We start from the raw sequence: 25,554 nt of genomic DNA on the forward strand, positions 1-25,554 counted from the left end.
CTCACTCACTACATCTCCCATACTCCCCTGGGGCAGTGCACTACTTGTCAGAAGGTCATGGTGTTGTGGCGGCTGCTGCATAGGTAACTGCTTAAGTAAGCCTTATTGCTTATTATTATTATCCATGGGATGGCCCATATTGCAGGAGACTGTCCCCTGTTTCTGTAACTTGAGGCAACTTGATGTACAAGTACACCCCCTGGACAGGACGCTAGTTTGTCGCAGGGCCTTAAGGCAGCTGAGTGTAGGAAGGCTCATAATAATGGCTGGAGTGAATGGCATCAAACCATGTATTTGATAGCATTCCGCTCCAGCCATTACCACAAGCCTGTCCGCCCCAATTAAGGTGCCACCAACCTCCTGTGATATATTGTAGCTTTGCTGTTTTTTAACCTTTTGCACAGTTTTACTATCCCCCCCCCCCCTTTGTAACTGATAACAGCAATAGTTTGCGAATGCTAATATGTCAGTATCTGCGCTAATTGTGGTCTAACGTCAACGAGCATAGTTAAATCTCTGATCTTAATGTGATGTTTGCATACTTGGCCCTAATGCTATCAGTGGTAATAACCTCTGTACAGTCTGAATTATCTACATGAAGAAGAGTTGCTTGTTGTGCCACTCTGCCAGGATGGGTCTGTGTGTTCCCTTTTTGAACATTTTAACAAGGGTTCCAATTCCGCAGCCTTCTCCCAAAGTATGCACTTTGATAATGATAGTTAAACAGATTTTTATGTTTACTGTTGCCTTCCCATCCCCCTCTCCAGGCCAATCTGTGCTTCGTGGACATTGACAACCACCGCGTGGATCTACCCGAGGACCTGCCCCTCTTCCCAGACCAGCTGGAGCTCATCCAGGAACTGAACGAGGTGCTGCTGCGCTTCGGCCTCCAGCCATACGGGGGCTCTACAACCACCAAGCCCGCCCCTGTCGCTCCCCCCTGCCTCAGCAGCCTCGTCCTGGAGGACCTGATGGAAGACCGGCGCAACGGGAACCTAGGAGGGGAGGAGTTGGCCGTGCTGGAACGACTGCAGGCACTGGCCAGGAGGTGTGGAGGAGGGGGGATGGCGGGAGGGAAGACGCTGGGACGGGCGTTCGAGGAGGAAGAGGAGGAGCTGAAGGCAGCCAAGATGAACGTGCAGCTGAGGGAGGTGTTCGCGGGGCGTTTCACCTCCATGTTCGGGAGGTACGAAGAGTTTGTGATCCACAGCGCTCCCGACCTGGAGTCCTGGCTGGGCAACCGTGAGGGAACGAGCAACTTTGATAAGGTAATGAAGATCGATCAACAATCATTCACTGAATGAATACCATAGACTCTCCTATCCATAGCCTACTCCTTCAGTCAGTAATCCTACATACACGGACAGGAAGCTGTCATTCAGGATACAAGCAATATTCTACCACTGTTAGTGATTTAAAGGGAAGTGTTAACATTTTGTGTACTTGTGCGTTTGTCTATCCCCAGGGTTCTTTCCTGTCGGTGCAGCCCGCCACACACCTACACTTCCTGTCTCGGTTCCTGGAGACGGCCATGTTTTCATCGTTCATAGACAGCAAGGTGTTGTCTCGCTGGGCAGACCGGGAGCCACTGCAGCGCGTGTTCGACGGGCGCTTGGTGAGGGAGCGCCTCTACAACACATTCGAGGACGATCCTGGCAACCGTCACTACAGGAAGTGCACAGTGCTCCATGAGTCAGGTGGGTTCAGGGGAAACTGGATTCAGGGGCGCTACAGTAGTACTCATTCAATATTTTCCATTATTACTGCATGTGGTTGTTAGGGAACACAACAGAATAAAAAATATAGAAGTTTTTGCAACAGTACACCACAATGAGTGCTTCTTCTTGGACAAGTTTAGATCACTGTTTCAGGCCACTTTTGGGGGGGGTTTGTTGCCTGATGAACATGTTCTGTTTGTCCTTTGTCCAAAGCATAGAGCAGGGTTCTCCAATAAGTGGCCTGTGGGTGATTCTATTCGGCCCCCACGTTTTCTGAGCAAAAAAGACTGAAATTCTGTTTTTGTCAAATACTATGTATGTTTGGGGGTCTTGCTGTCAATTTGTGTAAAAATTCTTTAACTATGCTCCGGCCCCCCGACCCTCCCCCTCAAGGAAACCGGGGACCCCTGGCATGGAGGGCATTGGGAGGCAGGGATTAGCTAAGGATGCAAGTGTCTCCAGAACCACAGAACACACATTGTATGTCATGTCATGTTTTCCTTCTACTCCCTATATTCCCTCAGTTCCACTGAAGAGAGAAACAAAGGAGGGAAAACTTTGCCAGAGCACCGTAGAATGCCAGAACATGAGAGGGATGGGGAATATTCCGTTCTGGGGAAAGGGAGTTCAGTATCAATCTGAGAGAATGAAAAGGTAGACGCGAGAGGGGGAGAAAGGTAGACGCGAGAGAGGGAGAAAGGTAGACGCGAGAGGGGGAGAAGGGAATAAGAGGCATTGATGGTAAGAGGTACAAAATGATGAATGGGGGAGAAGGTGACAGAGACGGGGAATACTGGAGGGGTGGAGGATAAGTAGCACATGAGGAAAACAGTACATTGTGTCCCTATAATGAGACCCTCAACTCTCAGCTTTGAAGTTCGGCCAAGCGCTCTGCAGAGACTGCACCACTAAATCTGCTTCAGTCTCTCTCTGGGTCTCTGTTTTAATTGTTTCTCTCCCTCTGTGTTTCCCAGGAATGTGGACTTTTAAAGCAAACCAGATAGGGATCCACTTCCACATCACGACAACAACACATGACCTTGTTTCTGCACAAAGTGCTTTCCAGATTAGACATGCAGTATGACGTTGTATCTACAACTCTGGATTTGAAAGGAGGCTTCTACAAATAGTCCTTTGATGTCGGACTGCAGAGGAATGAGAATTTAGAAAGTAACATGATGTAGAAAATACACCATTGAGCAGAGTCCTGTATGGCTCAATTGGTAGAGCATGGCACTTGCAATGCCTGGATTGTGGGTTTGATTCCCGCTGGGGCAACCCCATACAAAAATACATGAATATAAGTTGCTTTGGATAATGGAGTCTGCTAAATGGCTGTTATTACTGCGCTGGCCTGGTTACATATCCAGCATAGTTCCTGGAAATGACAATGGGTAATCGCCGTAATTCCGTTATCATGGAATTGCCTCTGTGACAGGAAAATATCAGGCAGCACAGTATGGCTTGGGTCAGCACACTAGTGTGAAAAGGTTACTAGAGGCTGCCTCTCCTACAGCCTTCTCCAGTAGGCCCCACTCACATCCCCCACCTCTATTTTCCTCTGGTTCCCAGTCCAGGCCATGGAGCGCAGGCTGCTTAAGGCTGACCACACGGCCATCCACCCCCACCTGTTGGACATGAGGATTGGCCAGGGCCGACACCAACAGGGCTGCTTCCCCAGGCTACAGGCTGATGTACTGGCACAGGGACACCACACCAACAAGTAAGTAACATATATACACATATAACATATATATACACACGTACACAACAATTACCTACACACACAAATGATCTACACAAACACACACCGTACATTGTGTCTGTGTGCAGGTGGTCAAGTCGTAACATCCCTAAGAGACCAGTGACTACTGAGACCACCTCAGGACTGGACAATGACCAGAGAGAGGTAAATTCCTGCTTTAGTTATATAGTCCAAAATCTACCTCTAGCCCGTTTCCCATACCTGGTGTAAACAATATTGTAATGCCTTTACCTTTCTTTGCGTGAACACCATTCTGCCTTCTGGGCTGTGTTCATAAGGGCACACAATGGAAAACATTTCTAAAACAACGATTTGTAACGGGAAAATGTACCTTATTGAACAAGTCCAGGTAGTGCCTCTCTGTTTCAGTCTGATCTACAAACCCAGGGTGGGTAGGGGCTAGGCCAGGAAAGGAGTTATTGGCTGTTTTCAGAATCAACTTTTTACTATTGTCTGATTGGCTGTTGTTCTTTGTGTTCATCCAATAGAAGTTCTCTCTGGGGAGGAGGAGCCTATGCCAGTCTAAGCTGCTTGACCCCTCCCCCTCAACTGTCACTCAAACCCAGTGTGGGTTTGTGGAGGGGCTGCTGAGGGAGTGTCGTGTGAAGGTAAGGGGTCTCCCTAAGGCATCCGAATGCTTCCCAGCCAGTAGAGTTTGTGCAGATATTATGACGACATTTGTGATGTTTTGGACTTATTCAGCTGTTCGGGCACACTTTTTTTTTTTTCGGGAGGCCAGCCTAAATCCGGGGCCGAAGTCTACGCCCCTTCGTCAGTGATTGGTCAACAGTAGGGATTCAATGAGACACAACTTGTTTTCATGCAAATTGTTTCATTGATAAATACTGCACCAAACATCTTAGTGAGATATAAAATTGATTTATTGAGTTATCTTAGATTTGTGTATCTCTTCACAGTCCCTGCTGTTCCATAAGGGGTATTTTTACCTGATTCTACTGCTGGCATCAGTTACCTGATGTGGAATAGTTCCATGGCTCTATGTAGTACTGTGCTCCTCCCGTAGTCTGTTCTGGACTTGTGGGGTATGCATGGTTGTCCGAGCGGTGCGCTAGTAGTTTAAACAGACAACTCTGTGCATTCAGCTTGTCGACACCTCTTACAAAAACAAGTAGTGATGAAGTCAATCTCACCTGTTAACACTTATTTTTGTGTCAATCGCCAGTTGGCAACCCATCCCTTTCGGGATTGTAAAGACAGCATATTAAAAATGTAATGGTTGTCTATGTCCCAAATTGGCACCCTTTCCCCTATATAGTGTCCCACTTTTGCCTCAGTAGTGCACTATATAGGGAAAAGGATGCCATTTCAGAGGTAAGCAATGTGTGGGTGCTGTTATTCTGTCCTCAAGATGGAAGTAGTGTCAAGGTGTGTATTACCTGTAGTTTAGTGCAGGGATTCTGTCTGTCCTGGGTCCCCCACTTGGTGCATGGTTTGGTTTTTGCCCTAGCAATACGTTTCAAACAACCAACTCATCATAAAGCTTTGATTATTTGAATCGGCTGTGTAGTGTTAGGGCAAAAACCAAAACGTGCTCCCAGGGCAGAGTATGTGAGCGGAGCGTACCCAATTTGACTGGAGCGAGATTCCCAAAGGCTGGAGCGTCTGTCTTCTCACCCGCTCCAGTAGTGCTCACTTCAGGAGCTCAGGGCATCCCTGCCCCAGCATGCATTTGTAGCCCCTTGCTGTAGCTACTGTCATGGAGTAAGCTAAACATTTTCATAAAGAAACGTATATAACACACAGGTGCTAAATCAAGATAAGAACCAAGAGAGGGAGTGCGGTGATGTGTTATGTGTAAGCCTTCGAACACACCAACAGCCATTTTGCACAAAATAGTACGCAGCATCATCTGGATATGTATTCAACAAAAATTCAACATTCACCTTCTGCTACCATTTCTGTCAAGCTGTCTACGAATATAGTTTGACGCATACGTTCTATAAATCCAACGTATTGTAAGAATATGTTGAAGATAAATACACAACGGAGAGGAATATAATTAACGGTCAATGGAAACAGTTGTTTTTCAGTTCAACATCTGTTAAGAATGTCAGTCCTGAACTCATAGCTAGGTGTGCTATGTTTTCATTGGTCTGAGTCTGAAGCAGCATACTTGTTATTTGGCAATTGGCCCTGTTGGACTGCAAACACAGCGTTTCATTGGAAATTAGTAATTCTGGTGACCCAAAATGAAATAACGCTGTCTGTGTGTTCAAAACATAAGGCTTGGATGCTACCTGCTGTTATGGTGCTAAACTATTAGGTTACAGACTGGATGCTACCTGCTGTTATGGTGCTAAACTATTAGGTTACAGACCGGATTCTACCTGCTGTTATGGTGCTAAACTATTAGGTTACAGACCGGATGCTGTTATGGTGCTAAACTATTAGGTTACAGACCGGATGCTGTTATGGTGCTAAACTATTAGGTTACAGACCGGATGCTACCTGCTGTTATGGTGCTAAACTATTAGGTTACAGACTGGATTCTACCTGCTGTTATGGTGCTAAACTATTAGGTTACAGACCGGATGTTACCTGCTGTTATGGTGCTAAACTATTAGGTTACAGACCGGATGCTGTTATGGTGCTAAACTATTAGGTTACAGACCGGATTCTACCTGCTGTTATGGTGCTAAACTATTAGGTTACAGACTGGATGCTACCTGCTGTTATGGTGCTAAACTATTAGGTTACAGACCGGATGCTACCTGCTGTTATGGTGCTAAACTATTAGGTTACAGACTGGATTCTACCTGCTGTTATGGTGCTAAACTATTAGGTTACAGACCGGATGCTGTTATGGTGCTAAACTATTAGGTTACAGACCGGATGCTACCTGCTGTTATGGTGCTAAACTATTAGGTTACAGACTGGATGCTGTTATGGTGCTAAACTATTAGGTTACAGACTGGATGCTGTTATGGTGCTAAACTATTAGGTTACAGACTGGGTGCTGTTATGGTGCTAAACTATTAGGTTACAGACTGGGTGCTGTTATGGTGCTAAACTATTAGGTTACAGACTGGGTGCTGTTATGGTGCTAAACTATTAGGTTACAGACTGGGTGCTGTTATGGTGCTAAACTATTAGGTTACAGACTGGGTGCTGTTATGGTGCTAAACTATTAGGTTACAGACCGGATGCTGTTATGGTGCTAAACTATTAGGTTACAGACCGGATGCTACCTGCTGTTATGGTGCTAAACTATTAGGTTACAGACTGGATGCTACCTGCTGTTATGGTGCTAAACTATTAGGTTACAGACTGGATGCTGTTATGGTGCTAAACTATTAGGTTACAGACCGGATGCTACCTGCTGTTATGGTGCTAAACTATTAGGTTACAGACCGGATGCTACCTGCTGTTATGGTGCTAAACTATTAGGTTACAGACCGGATTCTACCTGCTGTTATGGTGCTAAACTATTAGGTTACAGACCGGATTCTACCTGCTGTTATGGTGCTAAACTATTAGGTTACAGACCGGATGCTACCTGCTGTTATGGTGCTAAACTATTAGGTTACAGACCGGATTCTACCTGCTGTTATGGTGCTAAACTATTAGGTTACAGACCGGATGTTACCTGCTGTTATGGTGCTAAACTATTAGGTTACAGACCGGATGTTACCTGCTGTTATGGTGCTAAACTATTAGGTTACAGACCGGATTCTACCTGCTGTTATGGTGCTAAACTATTAGGTTACAGACCGGATTCTACCTGCTGTTATGGTGCTAAACTATTAGGTTACAGACTGGATTCTACCTGCTGTTATGGTGCTAAACTATTAGGTTACAGACCGGATTCTACCTGCTGTTATGGTGCTAAACTATTAGGTTACAGACTGGATGTTACCTGCTGTTATGGTGCTAAACTATTAGGTTACAGACTGGATGTTACCTGCTGTTATGGTGCTAAACTATTAGGTTACAGACCGGATTCTACCTGCTGTTATGGTGCTAAACTATTAGGTTACAGACTGGATGTTACCTGCTGTTATGGTGCTAAACTATTAGGTTACAGACTGGATTCTACCTGCTGTTATGGTGCTAAACTATTAGGTTACAGACCGGATGCTGTTATGGTGCTAAACTATTAGGTTACAGACTGGATTCTACCTGCTGTTATGGTGCTAAACTATTAGGTTACAGACCGGATGCTACCTGCTGTTATGGTGCTAAACTATTAGGTTACAGACCGGATGTTACCTGCTGTTATGGTGCTAAACTATTAGGTTACAGACTGGATGTTACCTGCTGTTATGGTGCTAAACTATTAGGTTACAGACTGGATTCTACCTGCTGTTATGGTGCTAAACTATTAGGTTACAGACCGGATGCTGTTATGGTGCTAAACTATTAGGTTACAGACTGGATTCTACCTGCTGTTATGGTGCTAAACTATTAGGTTACAGACCGGATGCTACCTGCTGTTATGGTGCTAAACTATTAGGTTACAGACCGGATGTTACCTGCTGTTATGGTGCTAAACTATTAGGTTACTTGTGGTGGAAAAATATTAAATCAAATACTTCTCAGATACCGGAGCTTGTGAATTAAATGAGACTTTATTGCAGAGAGCAACAAAACCGAGCACCTCCATGGAAGAGCTGCCTCCTCATTCTTAGTGCTTGCCTTTCAACAGTTTTTTCCTTACATAATGTCATCACCCCATTTTACTTTTGTTACATGGTTTCCATTCTCTTATTGGCTCAGATATTGGGGCATAGATTCTATTGGTGGCATGACATGCATACCCCTTAGCTAATGTTCCTGTCCAAAGGTCTTTACAAGTTCAGGCTGAGGTTGTCTATGTATGATTACTCATGTGCGTGTCCAGTAGCCTTCACAAGATCAGATATGGCCCAGACCAGTCACGTCTTGTTAGTTTACCTTGCCTCATCTACACAGATTCTGCTTACGTTCTGTTTTTACACGTCCAATGGTCAATTTGATATTGATCCAGCTTTGTACACTCAAATGGGCTTCAGCCTTTATTCTGCTGAGATATGTCTAATATTTAAACTTATATTGATTCTTCTTTCTACTTCAAAGAGAACAGTATAGTTACTGAGAATCACCAGATGACTGGAAAATGCTACCACATTAGACTGGATGCTACCTGCTGTTATGGTGCTAAACTATTAGGTTACAGACCGGATGCTACCTGCTGTTATGGTGCTAAACTATTAGGTTACAGACCGGGTGTCATTGTTCTACATGTGGGATATGGTAGTTATACACTGGCTACATTAAACATCCACACGTAAAGGATGATGTTCAAGGAGCTTTCTGTTTTTATTGGGTTATTTTGCCTAAAATCCTTTAGGCCTACCTATAGGAAAAAGAAAAGAGTGGCCTAAAGGGTGTTTAGCATCCCCAGTGGCTCTGCAAGTGTGGACAGGATATTATCTGCTGATGGCCTGCTCTCCAGGCACCATCACATGAGCCTGAATCCAGAGACTGGCCAAACTCCTGTTTCTAAAAATGAATTCAAAGGCACTAATAAGACATTTTTCATTTAATTTGTATTTCATTCTAAGTCACAGACTATATGTCAAATCCAAATCAAATTTTATTTGTCACATACACATGGTTAGCAGATGTTAATGCGAGTGTAGCGAAATGCTTGTGCTTCTAGTTCCGACAATGCAGTAATAACCAACAAGTAATCTAACCTAACAATTCCACAACTACTACCTTATACACACAAGTGTAAAGGGATAAAGAATATGTACATAAAGATATATGAATGAGTGATGGTAGAGAACGGCATAGGCAAGATGCAGTAGATGGTATAGTGTACAGTCTATACATATGAGATGAGTAATGTAGGGTATGTAAACATTATATTAAGTGGCATTGTTTAAAGTGGCTAGTGATACATTTTTACATAATTTCCATCAATTCCCATTATTAAAGTGGCTGGAGTTGAGTCAGTATGTTGGCAGCGGCCACTAAATGTTAGTGGTGGCTGTTTAACAGTCTGATGGCCTTGAGATAGAAGCTGTTTTTCAGTCTCTCGGTCCCTGCTTTGATGCACCTGTACTGACCTCGCCTTCTGGATGATAGCGGGGTGAACAGGCAGTGGCTCGGGTGGTTGTTGTCCTTGATGATCTTTTTGGTCTTCCTGTGACATCGGGTGGTGTAGGTGTCCTGGAGGGCAGGTAGTTTGCCCCCGGTGATGCGTTGTGCAGACCTCACTACCCTCTGGAGAGCCTTACGGTTGTGGGCGGAGAAGTTGCCGTACCAGGCGGTGATACAGCCCGACAGGATGCTCTCGATTTGTGCATCTGTAGAAGTTTGTGAGTGCTTTTGGTGACAAGCCGAATTTCTTCAGCCTCCTGAGGTTGAAGAGGCGCTGCTGCGCCTTCACAACGCTGTCTGTGTGGGTGGACCAATTCAGTTTGTCCGTGATATGTACACCGAGGAACTTAAAACTTTCCACCTTCTCCACTACTGTCCCGTCGATGTGGATAGGGGGGTGCTCCCTCTGCTGTTTCCTGAATTCCACAATCATCTCCTTTGTTTTGTTGACGTTGAGTGTGAGGTTATTTTCCTGTGCAATTTATAGACTAAGGATTTTATACAACGACATGATTAAATGAGCTTTATGTCCCGACCAGCCTAGTGTCGCACTCGCAAATGCTTCACAATGTTTCTTTGTAGGCTATAGCCTTGAAATAATATAACCTAAATAATTCATTTTCGTTCCTCCTTAGGCTCCTGACCTATTTAGTGTTTAAATGCTGTTTTAATATGACATGTAGCCTATTTTGAAATTATTTTCGCTTCTTACATTCACCTTTTCATTTTTATTCGAATGCTTTTCATTCAAATCCATATGGTATCAATACATAAACTATTGGTAGGTCCAGGTAGTCGCAAAAATAGATTGGTGGTGGTTAAATTGTGATTTTAATGAACAGTGTGAATTTGAAGCCGGAGTCTTTTAATATATTTTTTTGCCTGCGCACATGCCGTGTTTTTTAGCAGAGCCGTAGGAAAGGACGTGGAACGGCTCAACTCAGCTCAAGGAATCTGACCCAGGGGGGCCCCAGGTCCAACTTTGGGAAATGGGTTTGGGTTTATTGTGTTGCGACTCGTGATAAATGCAGTATGCCTGCTTGCAGGGCATCTGTATCCAAAAAATCCACTTCTTGAAATAACATAAATCAAGACTACATTCAATAAGGGCCAAGTCCTCTTCACTTAAGTTGCATGTGCTTAAAACTGAAGTGGATCCGCATTAGGTGAAACAGGCCACTGGTCGCCCCAGGTGCATGTGTTGTTGGTTTTGTATTGTTTCTAAAAGTGGAGGAGGGGTAAAACATTTTTATATACACCACAATACTATTATTTATTTTGATATATATATATTAGCATTCTGGTTAAAAAAAAGTGTTCTATCACTGATTTAAAAAAAATTCTAATAACGGTTTTGTTGTTTGAAGTAACATCTTTGCTGTTGTAATATCGGAAATGGACTTGGCAATTTCACCGCTACGGATTTCAGCTTTAATTCTGTCCCTTGCATGAAGCCTGCATAGACGTCAATGGAAGATTTTAAGGATGTGTGTCCCAATTGTCCACACTTCTGAAGTATAGACTGGCTGGTTGTTTAGCAACAAAACTGACTCGTGCCCAACTATGGGGTAAAACACACTGGGTTGGCAACCTGTGAACGATTTCCTCTCCAAATGTTTATTTAAAACAAATACATTTGCACAATGAGCACTTGTTGTCTCTCAAATACGTTAAAGTGGTTGGTTAGCTAGATAGCGAATTAGCCATATTAGCATTGACATGAAATCAGTCAAAACACCTCTAAACAAGAAATGGTATCAATAACAAGATACAACTAGCTGAAACAAGCCACCTTGAATTCCCCACTTGGCAGCGTCTTGTCATTGTTGCTAACTATCTGACCGTCCAGAATCGTACCGTACAGCTTCCGGCCCTGTTGATGACTTTATTTTTGTGACGTTGTCAGCCAAGCTCTTGCACACTCCTCCTCGTCATGGATTTAAAATCTTGAAATCCATTACTGAGTGTGTGCAAGTGCACACTTTAGGAGAAGGGTGTTAGATTTATGATGTAACCCTGATTGTGTGTGTCTGTGATGCAGACCAGGCGTATGCTGATGGAAAGGATGGGGAAGGAGAGTGTGGAGCTGGGGCAGGGCGAGGCCAACATTACAGGCCTGCAGGAGAACAGACTGATCCACAGCCTCTGTGACCTGCTGGAGAGGACCTGGGGCCACGGGCTACAGCTCAAACAGGTTAGTCGCATGGATGGGCAGGCAGACGGCAAAAAGTATTCATACCCCTTGACTAATTCCACATTACAGCCACATTACAGCCTGAATTCAAAATGGATTGAATCGTTTTTTTCTCACCAATCTAGGCACAATACCCCATAATGGCAAAGTGAAAACATGTTTTTCAAAATGTTGCAAATTGACTGAAAATAAATTCACACTCCTTTGTCATGACACTCCAAATTGCGCTTGGGTGCATCCAATTTCCTTTGATCATCCTTGATGTCACTATAACTTAATTTGGAGTCCAACTGTGGCCAATTCAATTGTTTGAACATGAAAAAAACACACCTGCCTATATAAGATCCCACAGTTGACAGTGCATGGGGGGTCGTCAAGGGAATACTTTCTGAGTGCACTGAAGCCCGGGATTCAAACAGACATGCAAATTAGCAATAATCATCCTAATGATGACTTTGTCTCTGCGAAGTACAAAACGATGGTGGCATCAAATTAGCAATCTGCACGCTGCAATACACTTAAAAAAAATATATATAATGTTTCCCTAAACTTTTGTGAGTGCTGTTGATTTGTGTTTGTACTGTCCAGGGGAGGTCGGCTCTGTGGTCCCACCTGCTCCACTACCAGGCCAACGAGGAGAAGATGGAGTCACCTTCAAAGGCCGAGTCTCCAGGTCAGAGTAGATGCATACTAATCTGATCCCAGATCTGTTTGTGATGACAACGATCATCGGAATTAGATATACAGCACAAACAGATGTTGGACCAGGCTAGATACTGTAGATATTAGAAAGAATGTACAGTAATATCCATCTGGTATTATTTTATTGGTCTGGTCTGCTAGCATCACCAGTCATTAACCAGATAATAGAGTAGTTTGTCTGCTAGGTATGCTCTTTTGAAGGGATCACATCTGCCAATAACGCTCTTCCTGGTTACAGTGTCCAATGGGTCGGACAGCAGGAGGCTGGAGGAGGGGCTTCCACCGCCAAAGGGCTCCTTTGTACAGGATATGAGGTAATGTGTGGATTCACAAAGCTGTAAAACATGATCTTAAATGTAACCCATCACTTTTGCTGTTTTTAATAGAAGGGTTTCACAATGAAATATTTTAACATTTTTATTTATTTTTACTATGTCAACATTGTTGTAAATGTTTTGGCAGTTGTGGAAAAAATCTAGAGTTGTAAGTTGCGGATTTCATTGGAAATGATGTCATTGTTGATATGTTTTTTTTCATGAAGGCTATTTTCTCTTGAACCACATGGTCTATCTACTAGAAAGTAATGGACACATAAAGAATATGAAAAAAAAAATACTTTAAAGGACCATGTGTCCATAGATTTCCAAAATTACCTCTTAGTAAACCAACATTTCAGAAAATTCCAGTAACTATGGTCAATTACAGGGAGTTTTGAAACCACGGCAGCTTTCCTAAAGGACAGCCCAACCCAACAAACTGCTCTCTTTGAAAACAGAATGGAATGTGTTTTACCACCTCAGGTTTGTCCAGACCATGAGTGGGGGTCTCAGTGAAGTGGGTCAGGCCCGGGCCTGGATTCATCTGGCCCTGGAGAAGAAACTGCTCTCACAACACCTCAAACTGCTGCTGGCCAACCATGACCTGATTAGGTACACACCCATATCCCGTATACCCTCTTCACACTACTGAGCTGAGCAGAGCCAAGCTGTACTGAGCTGGCTTGGTTGCACATCCAGGATAGTCGCTAGAACCGTGCTGGAAAGTACAATGTGATAAGAAAATATCTGCGCCAGCACGGTTGGGGTCGGCACGATAATGTGAAAAGGGTAACAGACCGATGACTCTTCAGATGCATGCTTCATTTGTGTGTGAGTGTGTCTTAACCTCTGTCCTCTCCTTACAGGCAGCTGTATAAGCCTTATGCATTCCTGCTGTGTGAGGAGGAGAGGGAGCAGTTTCTGTTCCACCTGCTGTCGCTCAACACTGTAGACTACCTTTGCTTCACACGCACATTCACGTCCATCAGTAAGTCTGGGAGATTCAACAGGGCTGTGTTCATTAGGCACCAAACGGAAGAAGTACCTGAGATTGTCCAATGAGAAATATTCATTTATTTTTTTGTGCACTAATGCAGGGGTTCTCAGACTTTTTGGGGCCGGGGAGCCTTTTGTGACAGCAAATTCATCAGGGATTAGCCTGGGTACCAGTCTATTTCGCTAACATGCCACTCCTCGTCATTGCCAAAGATACTGGCCTTTTTAGCGATCTTCAAACATGAACATTCTTAATGAGCTCGAGGAGATCAGAGGATTTGATCCTGATTCGTTAACCCGCACAGCTATCATCCAATCACAATGTTTATGCAAATTAGACTGATAGAACGTTTCCTAAATTAATTCATACATTTCATTGGAAACATTAACATTGGGCATTCTGACAATACATTTCAGTGGGAACGTTAACATTGGGCATTCTGACAATACATTTCAGTGGGAACATTAACATTGGGCATTCTGACAATACATTTCAGTGGGAACATTAACATTGGGCATTCTGACAATACATTTCAGTGGGAACATTAACATTGGGCATTCTGACAATACATTTCAGTGGGAACATTAACATTGGGCATTCTGACAATACATTTCAGTGGGAACATTAACATTGGGCATTCTGACAATACATTTCAGTGGAAACATTAACATTGGGCATTCTGACAATACAGTTCAGTGGGAACATTAACATTGGGCATTCTGACAATACATTTCAGTGGGAACATTAACATAGTGCATTCTGACAATACATTTCAGTGGGAACATTAACATTGGGCATTCTGACAATACATTTCAGTGGGAACATTAACATTGGGCATTCTGACAATACATTTCAGTGGAAACATTAACATTGGGCATTCTGACAATACAGTTCAGTGGGAACATTAACATTGGGCATTCTGACAATACATTTCAGTGGGAACATTAACATTGGGCATTCTGACAATACATTTCAGTGGGTACATTAACATTGGGCATTCTGACAATACATTTCAGTGGAATCATTGGGCGCTGGGGGAACAGAGGATTCCTGTTTATTGCATTTTTACCACCAGCCAATGGGATCACATCAAAGAAAAGCTCTCGCCATTCAAACTTCCCCACCAGTTCATTGTGAACGCTGTAGACTATTTTACTGTATGTCCAGCGAGCAAGAGTTGTGTGGATAATTATCTATTTTCTTTCTCAAAATAAGTGACTAACGATGTTTCTACTTCTGGGACACATTGGGCTAGGCTACTGGTTCAAGAGCTGTATGAGGAATAGGGAGAGGATAGAAGAGCGAGAGAGAGGCCAGTGGAGATGCATGAATTTAGCAAGAAGGGAACAGTGAAGACATTAAGAACAACAATCTTACACATTTTCATGGAAACTATTAATGTTGTTTCCAACTGCCAATCAGCAACTGCGCCGTAAATCCGGCTGCATAAGGCCAGTCTCTGTGGCAGTGACGAGTGGCAAGGAATGGAATGTTCACTAAAGAGATTGGTACTCAGGCTAATCAGGGACGCCATCATTATCAGACCACAACTTGAGTGTGTTTTTAAAAATAGCCTACAGGGAGTTTTACTATGATGTCATTGGATTCCTATTTGGTTGTATGAGAGAATGTTCTAACGTTATTGAAGTGTTTTAGTTCATGTTTCTGCAATATCATTCTATTATCTTCATATAAGTCAGCATCCCCCTGCAGTTTTGAAAACGTTCCTGGTACGTTTTTAAGAAGGAATGGTCTTAAGAACACTGTCATCTTGGATAGAGGAACGTTACCATTAACGTACCAGAAATGTTCTGGGATCTAAACATTCTTAGCTGGTTTAAACTAAAGCAACCTTTTAACAGTCCATAAACATCTAACATTGCACTGAAATGTGAAAGGTGTTCACTACCTGTAAGTCGCTCTGGATAAGGGCATCTGCTAAATGACTAAAATGTAAATGTTCTCGTCCCTTGTCCCTTCAGGCATTCCGTACCGTGTTGTCATAACGCCCATGAAGAAGCTGAGCATTGCCATGACAATGTCCAACCCCTGGGTGTGTGTTTCTGGCGAGCTGGGTGACTCCGGGGTCAGGCAGATCCCCAAGAACACACAGGAGATCTTCTTCCAGGTGAGCTGCTCAGTCCCATTGTTTCCCTGGGCTGGGTGGAGCGGATGGAAGCTACTGCTTAGGAATTCTCCATCAAACAGACATACGCACACACACACACGCACGCTGGCACACTCTGTTCTTATTCTAGTCTGTCTCTCTGTGTGTGTTAGTGTCAGAACCTGGGCAGACTGAGCACCCTGCAGTTGGGCCAGGAGAACTCTGGCCTGCTGGCTAAGTGTCTGGTGGACTGTGTAATTGTGCACAATGAGATCACTGGACACACCTACAGGTAACAAACACATACAGTGTTTCTTCTGTTAAACCTGCATTGCACTGCACACTTTTGTTGTTGCTGACCAAGTTAGTTAGTGTTGCTCTAATTTCTGTGTGTACACAAGTTGTGTCTATTAGGACACACAACGGAAAACCACTTTAACACCAACAGGAAAGGAACATTTGTGTTTCGGATTAGACAAGCCCAGGTTGTCCTTCTGTTTGGTCCCTAATGAACGTGATCCTGCCTCAAAATTCTGAATTAACACATTTAAAATGGACTGCTCATTTGCCCCTGTTTCACATGTATCCTCTCACCCCCTTATCTCTCTACCTGCGCTCTCCTCCTAGGTTCCCGTGCGGCCGCTGGCTGGGGAAGGGTGTGGGCGACGGAAGCCTGGAGAGGGTGCTGATTGGTCAGCTGGTGTCGCCCGGAGGAGAGGAAGATTCTGGGAGGTCGACGGGGACTCCCCCAGAGCAAGGCTCGCCCCCACAGAGCGGGCGCACGGGGAGTCTGGGGGCTCTGGGCCGCAGCAACAGTATGTATGGACACACACTGATGGTCAGATTTACTGAGCATCTACACCTGGTAACAGTTTTTACCTGGAATTTTATGAAGGGGAAAGTAAAAAAACAGATTACACTTTTTATATTAACCATTAAGCGTAATATCTTATCTTTCCTATGGTCATGTACATTTTCTGTAATTCATTGCTATACCTTACTTTTAATGCTCCATCTTTCCTCCCCTTATCGTCGTTCATGCCATTGTCTAAATTCCTCTCTCCCATTCTACTTCTCTCCCTCCCGCCATCTCTCTCCTCCATTCAGAGCTCTCCTCTGTCCAGGTGCAGGAGGATACGAGGGAGGCAGTGAACAACCTTGTCAAGCACTTCCACAAAGCAGAGCAGGAGGTAGGCTGTGTGTGAGAGATTCCAAACACAGGAAATAGAGGGAGCAGAGGAGACTTTAGCTTCTCAGCCTTTGTCTGCTACTGTTTGTGTCTGGATCTATGAGTCTCTGTGTGTCTAGAGGTTATCATCAGCACGATTCACGACCTTCACTCTGCAGGGCAGAATCTCCCACAGTTTAAAGGCAGACTGGGTTTTTTCTCTCTAGTCTATGGCCTGCCCTGACCTCCCCTTTAAAAGCCTGTTTTGACCGTTCCTTTTAAAAGGCGTAGTAGAGGCGCCATGAAAATTCACATAGCCCCTCAGTGAATTGTAAATTAAAGAAAATTGGGGGGGGGGGGGCCTTGAAATCCATGAAATGATATTATTATGTATAAGAGCTTCCCAGAAACCACTCACTGCTTTGGGAGATTCTGTCACAGCATGTGCTTTTGAATTTGTTTTTTTATTTCATCTTAGACTGTTGGAACCTGGAGGGAAAGCTGAATCGTGTTGCTTTGAGGGCCTTCTCTGGAAATGTACTAGATAATATCGCCCTGGGCTTAGGTTTGTCACCTTGGCAACCATAATTCAACTCCTCCACACTGCAGTCCAACAATCGTACAACACTGTAGGCAAGACGATAATGCTTAATTTGTAAGGACGACTGAATGAATGCGGATGGAAGGTTTCTGAAGAAACTTCAGAGGGATTGCTTCTGCAGTCTGAGGGTTCTGCTGTGTCCAGCTTAAAAAGGGATGTAGCATCTTTAAAGGGAGGCTGAACTTACTGATTTAGCCTCGCTTTCAATCATCATTAGGAAATACAACTGAGAATGAGATTTGGGTCTTGAAGGCGGGCTTTGGGGGTGTGTGTATGTTCACACGTGGGAAGCATTTGTATATTCACTCAGCAAAAACAGTATACAGTTAGTCACTCACCCTTCTAGATAACTTGAAACAGTCTAACCAGGTCTTGTGTCTGGAAGTAGGCTAGCTAGCAAGATAGCCAATTGGCTTCAGCTGGCGGATGTGCAACCATGGCAAAATTGGTTTGACTTTGGATGGCCTATATGTGGGACTGTCAATATATTACACAACATAAATGGGACAACTGATTGCCCCTAACTAGCCCAATAGGGATATCCAAAGTCAAACCAAATTTACCATGGTCAGTGTCCTGGGAATTACGAATGTGTCTTGTGCAGATGTGCTCTGAATTGACGATCACCCAACCGAAAGAAAACTGTTACGTACCCTTCATTCTGTGACATACCCTTTCCCCCCCTAATAATCTCACAAATCTCAGTTTTGGAAGAGACCTGGCTTTATGACCAAAATTATCATATTTACCATTTATTTTATTTATTTGTAGTTAATTTTGACACTAGAATAAATGTTTCTGACTCGTATCGATGCCACAGGCCGTGTTTATTATAATTTTTTATTCAGTCGTTCTTTAAACTACCATTGTAACTGTATAACCAGAACCATATTCTACAAGTTAGCGACTCATTGAACCTCTCCTCTTGTCTCCTCTCCTTTCAGAGGGGGAACCTGACTGCTCTGCTCTGTGGAGAGGGGGGGCTGGTGCGCTCCCTGGAACAGTTCCTCCTCCACGGCTTTAAGTCCTCGCGCCTATTTCAAAGGAGTGTGTTCATATGGGACTTTGTGGGTAAGTGTGTGTGTGGGCACAGAATATGTGTTGTGTAGTAATGTCATTTGTATCCATCTAGTGGCTAATTTGACAAGTTAAATGTTTCATTATTCAGTGTGTTAGTGCAGCACAGCGTGATTCACCTAGTACCCCCAGTAAACGGCATATTCTTGTCATAGAAATGGAATTTCTAGCGTTCTAGTGTATGATTAGTCACTCTATTTCCATGGTCCCTGTCCTTCTGTTTTACCTACACACAAACACACACACACACACACAGAGAAAGTGGTGGTTTCCATGGAGACTGCAGATCAGATGGGTGACCTGCGGGAGTCAACAGAACTATGTGACTCGCTGTGTCACTATGCCAACGCCATCAACGCTTCGCCACGGAACATCGGAAAGGAGGGCAAGTTCCAGCTGCTGGTCTGCCTGGGAGTCAGGTGAGAGGTCAAAGTTGAAAGTTCAACCGGCAATGGAAAGGGAGATGGTAGGGTCAAGGGGATCTAACATGTCACAGAACATATTTTGTAGAACAGATATGACTTTCTGTCATGCAGAATAGGGAATAATTCCAGCTCTATACATCTTATTTCTATCTTCACGTACTGAACGTTGCATCTTTCTGAATAGACCCCAGTTGTGTAAGACTGTGCAAGTATGACATGACAGATGCATTCTAACAGGGCCCTCTAATGAAAAATGTGAACGTCACCATTCTGGTGGTTAATTTGATCAGTCCCGAGTGACACACTTTCCCTTTCCCTGTAGCCCCTCTGAGCACTCCGCAGCAGCAGTGGCCTGCAGCAGGACTGGTCTCCAATGCCTCAGTCATAGACCTGACCCATTTACATCACACACTGTTATTTCAGCCAGGAATTTGGGCTGCTGCAGGCCTGCAGCGTTGGGGTGGTCAAAACAGTGGCGGTCGGTGCCGCTTTAAGATGAGGGAGGACAATTAAAAAATATATATATTATGAGCATGGCGTTATTTCTGTTACAGCATATTGGATGGCTGTCATTCAAATTCCATTCCAATGTAACATTGACATTTTCCCTATACCCATCATGAGGTTGCTACAACCTAGCCTATGAATGAAAGTAGCTGCACACAGGTCGAGAGAAATTTGAGGTGACCGACAGTGACACATGCACAGGTGGTGACATTCAATACCGCTTTGCACACTCTTGCCTGCATCTCTGATCTAGGGTGTAATCATTAGTCCCACTGTTGCAAACAAGAGTTTCTATTGCTTCGCTTTTTAAGAAACGCTTTTCAACGGAATCTGCAGAATGAAAACACCCCTGATCATACGTAAACACATTTCACTTTCATAGCAGCCACGTTGTATTCCTTCTCGCATCTATGCGCTCTCCTCTCACCTTTTTCTCTTTGCTTGTGGACTTCAATGCACAACACATCAGCTGTATGAGACCAGGCGAAAAAACCTTTCCAAGCCAAACCATATCATAACATCGTTGTCACCATATTAGCTAAAGTAACGTCATTGTCAACACAGCTAATAGAACTAATGCGTGAGTAAACTTGCTACAGTCATGCAGTACAGTTAACAAGCAGTTTAGCAGTTACAACAGCAAGCCCTGCTGGCAATTTTTTTTTTACCGCTTACCTTGGAAGTGTGTGTTGGATAGTAATAGCCAGCTAGGTAACATAGCATCACTCTTTGTTTGAGTAGGCTAAAACTAGTTAGCCGCATTCGCTAGCTAAGTAAGTGGAAGAAGAAAACCAATATGAAATGTATACAGTACCAGTCAAAAGTTTAGACACACCTACTCATTCCAGGGTTTTTCTTTATTTTCTACATTGTAGAATCAGACATCAACACTATGAAATAACACATGGAATCATGTAGTAACCAAAAAAGTGTTCAACAAATCAAAATATATTTTGTATTTGAGGTTCTTTAAAGTAGCCACCCGTTGCCTTGATAACAGCTTTGCACACTCTTGGCATTCTCTCAACCAGCTTAAACCATCAAACTGTCTCTCATGAGGACCGCCAGTATTTAACCAGTATGTCTACCACAGCATACATATTGACTTCCGTGTCAATGAATTTCAAAGAAACTGATATAATAACTATTCAATTATTAGGCAATTGTTTTTAATAAGTAATAATTTCTAAGTAACAGGCTATAAAATCAAACGTAACTAATAATAGTTTAATATACAATGACAATTCATCTGGTTTGTTAATGGGTGTATATGGTCTAAACTTGATACATTTTCCTCATTCCATTTCATGCATTTGAGGCCTAATGAAAGGCGATATATAATTAAGCAATAAGGCCCGAGGGAGTGTGGTGTATATGGCCAATATACCATGGCTAAGTGCTGTTCGTATGCGCAACGCAGAGTGCCTGGACACAGCCCTTAGCCGTAGTACACTGCTCAAAAAAATAAAGGGAACACTTAAACAACACAATGTAACTCCAAGTCAATCACACTTCTGTGAAATCAAACTGTCCACTTAGGAAGCAACACTGATTGACAATAAATTTCACATGCTGTTGTGCAAATGGAATAGACAAAAGGTGGAAATTATAGGCAATTAGCAAGACACCCCCAATAAAGGAGTGATTCTGCAGGTGGTGACCACAGACCACTTCTCAGTTCCTATGCTTCCTGGCTGATGTTTTGGTCACTTTTGAATGCTGGCTGTGCTTTCACTCTAGTGGTAGCATGAGACGGAGTCTACAACCCACACAAGTGGCTCAGGTAGTGCAGTTCATCCAGGATGGCACATCAATGCGAGCTGTGGCAAAAAGGTTTGCTGTGTCTGTCAGCGTAGTGTCCAGAGCATGGAGGTGCTACCAGGAGACAGGCCAGTACATCAGGAGACGTGGAGGAGGCCGTAGGAGGGCAACAACCCAGCAGCAGGACCGCTACCTCCGCCTTTGTGCAAGGACGTGCACTGCCAGAGCCCTGCAAAATGACCTCCAGCAGGCCACAAATGTGCATGTGTCTGCTCAAACGGTCAGAAACAGACTCCATGAGGGTGGTATGAGGGCCCGACGTCCACAGGTGGGGGTTGTGCTTACAGCCCAACACCGTGCAGGACGTTTGGCATTTGCCAGAGAACACCAAGATTGGAAAATTCGCCACTGTTGCCCTGTGCTCTTCACAGATGAAAGCAGGTTCACACTGAGCAGATGAGCACATGTGACAGACGTGACAGTCTGGAGACGCCGTGGAGAACGTTCTGCTGCCTGCAACATCCTCCAGCATGACCGGTTTGGCGGTGGGTCAGTCATGGTGTGGGGTGGCATTTCTTTGTGGGGCCGCACAGCCCTTCATGTGCTCGCCAGAGGTAGCCTGACTGCCATTAGGTACCGAGATGAGATCCTCAGACCCCTTGTGAGACCATATGCTGACACATGCACATTTGTGGCCTGCGGGAGGTCATTTTGCAGGGCTCTGGCAGTGCACGTCCTTGCACAAAGGCGGAGGTAGCGGTCCTGCTGCTGGGTTGTTGCCCTCCTACGGCCTCCTCCACGTCTCCTGATGTACTGGCCTGTCTCCTGGTAGCACCTCCATGCTCTGGACACTACGCTGACAGACACAGCAAACCTTTTTGCCACAGCTCGCATTGATGTGCCATCCTGGATGAACTGCACTACCTGAGCCACTTGTGTGGGTTGTAGACTCCGTCTCATACCACTAGAGTGAAAGCACCGCCAGCATTCAAAAGTGACCAAAACATCAGCCAGGAAGCATAGGAACTGAGAAGTGGTCTGTGGTCACCACCTGCAGAACCATTCCTTTATTGGGGGTGTCTTGCTAATTGCCTATAATTTCCACCTTTTGTCTATTCCATTTGCACAACAGCATGTGAAATTTATTGTCAATCAGTGTTGCTTCCTAAGTGGACAGTTTGATTTCACAGAAGTGTGATTGACTTGGAGTTACATTGTGTTGTTTAAGTGTTCCCTTTATTTTTTTGAGCAGTGTATATTGGCCATATACCACAAACCCCAGAGGTTCCTTATTGCTATTATAAACTGGTTACGAATGTAATTGGAGCAGTAAAAATAAATGTTTTGTTATAACCGTGGTATACGGTTTGATATACCACAGCTGTCAGCCAATCAGCATTCAGGGCTCTTACCACCCAGTTTATAAATGCCATTAATTCATTAAAATAAACTAAAAACAACACTTAATTTGAAGTAAGTGGTCTCAGGTGCTTTGGTACACCTTGGAGCTTGCTTTTGAAAACGTGGCTTTATTACGATCTAGTCTTCTATATATTGCATCTACATTTTCCTGAGACAGACTACCTACCTAGCTAGCTAGAAACTGACCACTACTGGAAGAATCCTCAAATTAAACCCACAAAGACTGACTCAATTTGCTTTTGTTGAATTTTAAATAAAATGCAAACTTGCATCTATGAGAACCTAGTCCCTGGAGTTGTTGACAAGTTGGTTTCCGAGCCCCAATTCCAGACCTTAACCATTATAGCATAAATGCAAATCACTTTTGTTCTACACAATGCATTTTTGCTTGAATGTTATGTAGTGTTGCTCCATCCTGAACAGACCTGTGGAGAAAAGGATTTGACCTTTAACCCTGTGTGTTGGCAGGGACCGGCTGCTGCCCCAGTGGCTCCACCTATTGGCCCAGTGCCACCTGACGGCTGTTCAATACGAGAAGTCAGCCCTGGTCCGGGATCGTGCCGCCGTCCACACTCTCTCCCGTGTCCTCCACACCCTCCACGAGTTCCCCATCGCCCTGGAGACCGCCCTGGTCAAGGGGGTGGACCTCTAACCTCACTGCCGCTGAGGACATTGGTGAAATGGCGTTTTAACCCCTATCCACAGACTGCGCAACGCACACAGGGTGGCTGGGCCTCAATAGTGTCGTGACAGCCTCTCCATGTGTCCTCTCCTTCGGTTCCGCACCGATCATGACAGGTGTAAGTAAGAAGTGTGACACAAGCCCATCATTGGATCATCACTTCAATCCTGTCAGATCTAGTGAGGGAGAGGACACGAGGACAGGAAGTCACTTTAGACAATTGAGACGCAGCCAGCAGCGCCTGCCTGGTCAGAACTGGACAGCTGAACTCTCACGACAAGAGAGGAAGTGACAATGGGAGACCTTTTTGCTGATGTGAATCTAGGAGGGGATGGAACACCAGACAAGCCACTGACCTGGCAGCTTCTGCAGGCCTATTATATAGCCACAGCAGGCCTATTGCCTCATTTGCTGATGCATATGTCATATCCATTGAAGTTACAATGACATGCATACATACATACAACTTTCATTTTCTTCCCCTCGAGTTTTATTATTGGAATGTGATACAAAACGAGGCAACGGTGTGCTTTAGGACCATGCGGACGCCTCCGAGCGATCGAGTAGGCTGTTTGGAGTGTTTATCCAACTGGATAAATATATATAATTGTCGCCCTCAGTTCTAAAACGAAAGTTGCGCCCCTACGTACGTACAGGAAACAGTGTTGCATTTCTTATTTTCCTCATTTACACTGTGATCTGTCTCTTGGAGTGAGGCGGAGTGATTCCCTTAACCAACCAGCTTTGATGTCTCAGCTCACACTGTGAAGGGCAAGGGAGAAAAGAGTTGTGATGAACTTTGACTCCACCTACCTGTCCTGCCCCTACTTAACACAAGTCATATTGCTGTTATGCTTGCCCTTGGCATATAAACCTGACATGCATGGCCATATCAGGGGTGTATTCACTATGGACCAAACAGCCCGAAACGAGGAGGGACTAAACTGAACGCTCGTTATCGTTGCAAAACATTTTTGCTATGGTTCGCACCGGTGTGCCCTAATGAATACACCCAATGTTTTTCCTCTCTCAGTGATGCAGTCTCTAGCTACAGTTATTCTGCTGCCTGATTGTCTGTATTATTATGGTATGGACATTGTGAATGGATTATTTCTAAACTAAAAAATTCTGGAGATTAAGGATAGTTACTCTGCTCAAACTGGTGTAGATTTTTGTTCGCCAACACTTGATATAACTTTCCTGAATGAACCATCATAAATGCTTTATAAACTATAAATGTTATAAAATGCTTATAAAATGTAATGCTTAAAAATACTTTATTAATAGTTTATGAATGCCTTTCATGAATGTTGATGTGAAAACTCTGTTGAAATTGTCTCTGTGCAGCAGTTGCCTGGTCCTGTACATCAGAGGTTTTATTTGACTGACTGAAGCCCTAGCACCACGACTCTTCTCAATGTTCCCTGACTCGGGCCTGTTTTTGTAGGCCTGTCTGTTTATCGTTCTATAGACTTGTTGCCTCCTACAGGATCATTCTGGCTTTGCTGACAAAAATATAGAAAATATTGGTTTGAAATATTGAAAATGGTCTTTTGTCAATTTAAAATGTAACGTTTTTTTTATACTGTGACTATTTGAACGTTGCTTTGTAAGACGTTGTCCTTCAGTCATACAATGTTACCATAGACTTTTCAGTTGATAGAGAGAACCCCCCCATTTGTCTACATTTCTGTTGACAGACAATTGCATTTTGTTATCTAAATGTCATGTTGCTTATTTAATTGTAATTGCTTGGTCAAAACATTGAGGTTTTTCTTCGAAAACAAGCTTGATATTATATTGATATTACGTTTAGCTTTTTTGTTGATAAGATGGAAAATGTCATCTCCTGCACTATCCTTTTTGTCAAACCCGCAATGATGAAGTCTTGCTTATTATTTGAAAATTGATATTAGGCTAAGTACTAATCTACTATTTTCAACATTTAATTAATTGTGTTAAAGATTAAAGTCTCTGCTAAGATATAAAACTGACTTTTTGTT

General features: G+C 43.8%; 1 protein-coding gene across 1 annotated transcript in view; it reads left to right on the forward strand.

Annotated features, from left to right (window-relative positions):
- Window positions 1-25,541, forward strand: part of LOC120052282 (DENN domain-containing protein 5B-like) — a 45,960-nt gene extending 20,419 nt beyond the window's left edge. The window contains exons 5-21 of the mRNA XM_038999111.1: window positions 768-1,268; window positions 1,466-1,697; window positions 3,291-3,441; window positions 3,552-3,627; window positions 3,972-4,091; window positions 11,633-11,785; window positions 12,374-12,458; window positions 12,726-12,801; window positions 13,288-13,416; window positions 13,671-13,792; window positions 15,784-15,929; window positions 16,082-16,200; window positions 16,536-16,723; window positions 17,016-17,098; window positions 18,622-18,748; window positions 19,011-19,173; window positions 23,338-25,541. Coding sequence (XP_038855039.1) covers window positions 768-1,268; window positions 1,466-1,697; window positions 3,291-3,441; window positions 3,552-3,627; window positions 3,972-4,091; window positions 11,633-11,785; window positions 12,374-12,458; window positions 12,726-12,801; window positions 13,288-13,416; window positions 13,671-13,792; window positions 15,784-15,929; window positions 16,082-16,200; window positions 16,536-16,723; window positions 17,016-17,098; window positions 18,622-18,748; window positions 19,011-19,173; window positions 23,338-23,521 — 2,655 coding nt within the window. The 3' untranslated portion in view covers window positions 23,522-25,541. The remainder of the gene's footprint in view (window positions 1-767; window positions 1,269-1,465; window positions 1,698-3,290; window positions 3,442-3,551; window positions 3,628-3,971; window positions 4,092-11,632; window positions 11,786-12,373; window positions 12,459-12,725; window positions 12,802-13,287; window positions 13,417-13,670; window positions 13,793-15,783; window positions 15,930-16,081; window positions 16,201-16,535; window positions 16,724-17,015; window positions 17,099-18,621; window positions 18,749-19,010; window positions 19,174-23,337) is intronic.
- The last annotated feature ends 13 nt before the right edge of the window (window positions 25,542-25,554 follow it).

The sequence above is a fragment of the Salvelinus namaycush genome, chromosome 8, assembly GCF_016432855.1.
Source record: "Salvelinus namaycush isolate Seneca chromosome 8, SaNama_1.0, whole genome shotgun sequence".
In the NCBI taxonomy this organism is placed as follows: Eukaryota; Metazoa; Chordata; class Actinopteri; order Salmoniformes; family Salmonidae; genus Salvelinus; species Salvelinus namaycush.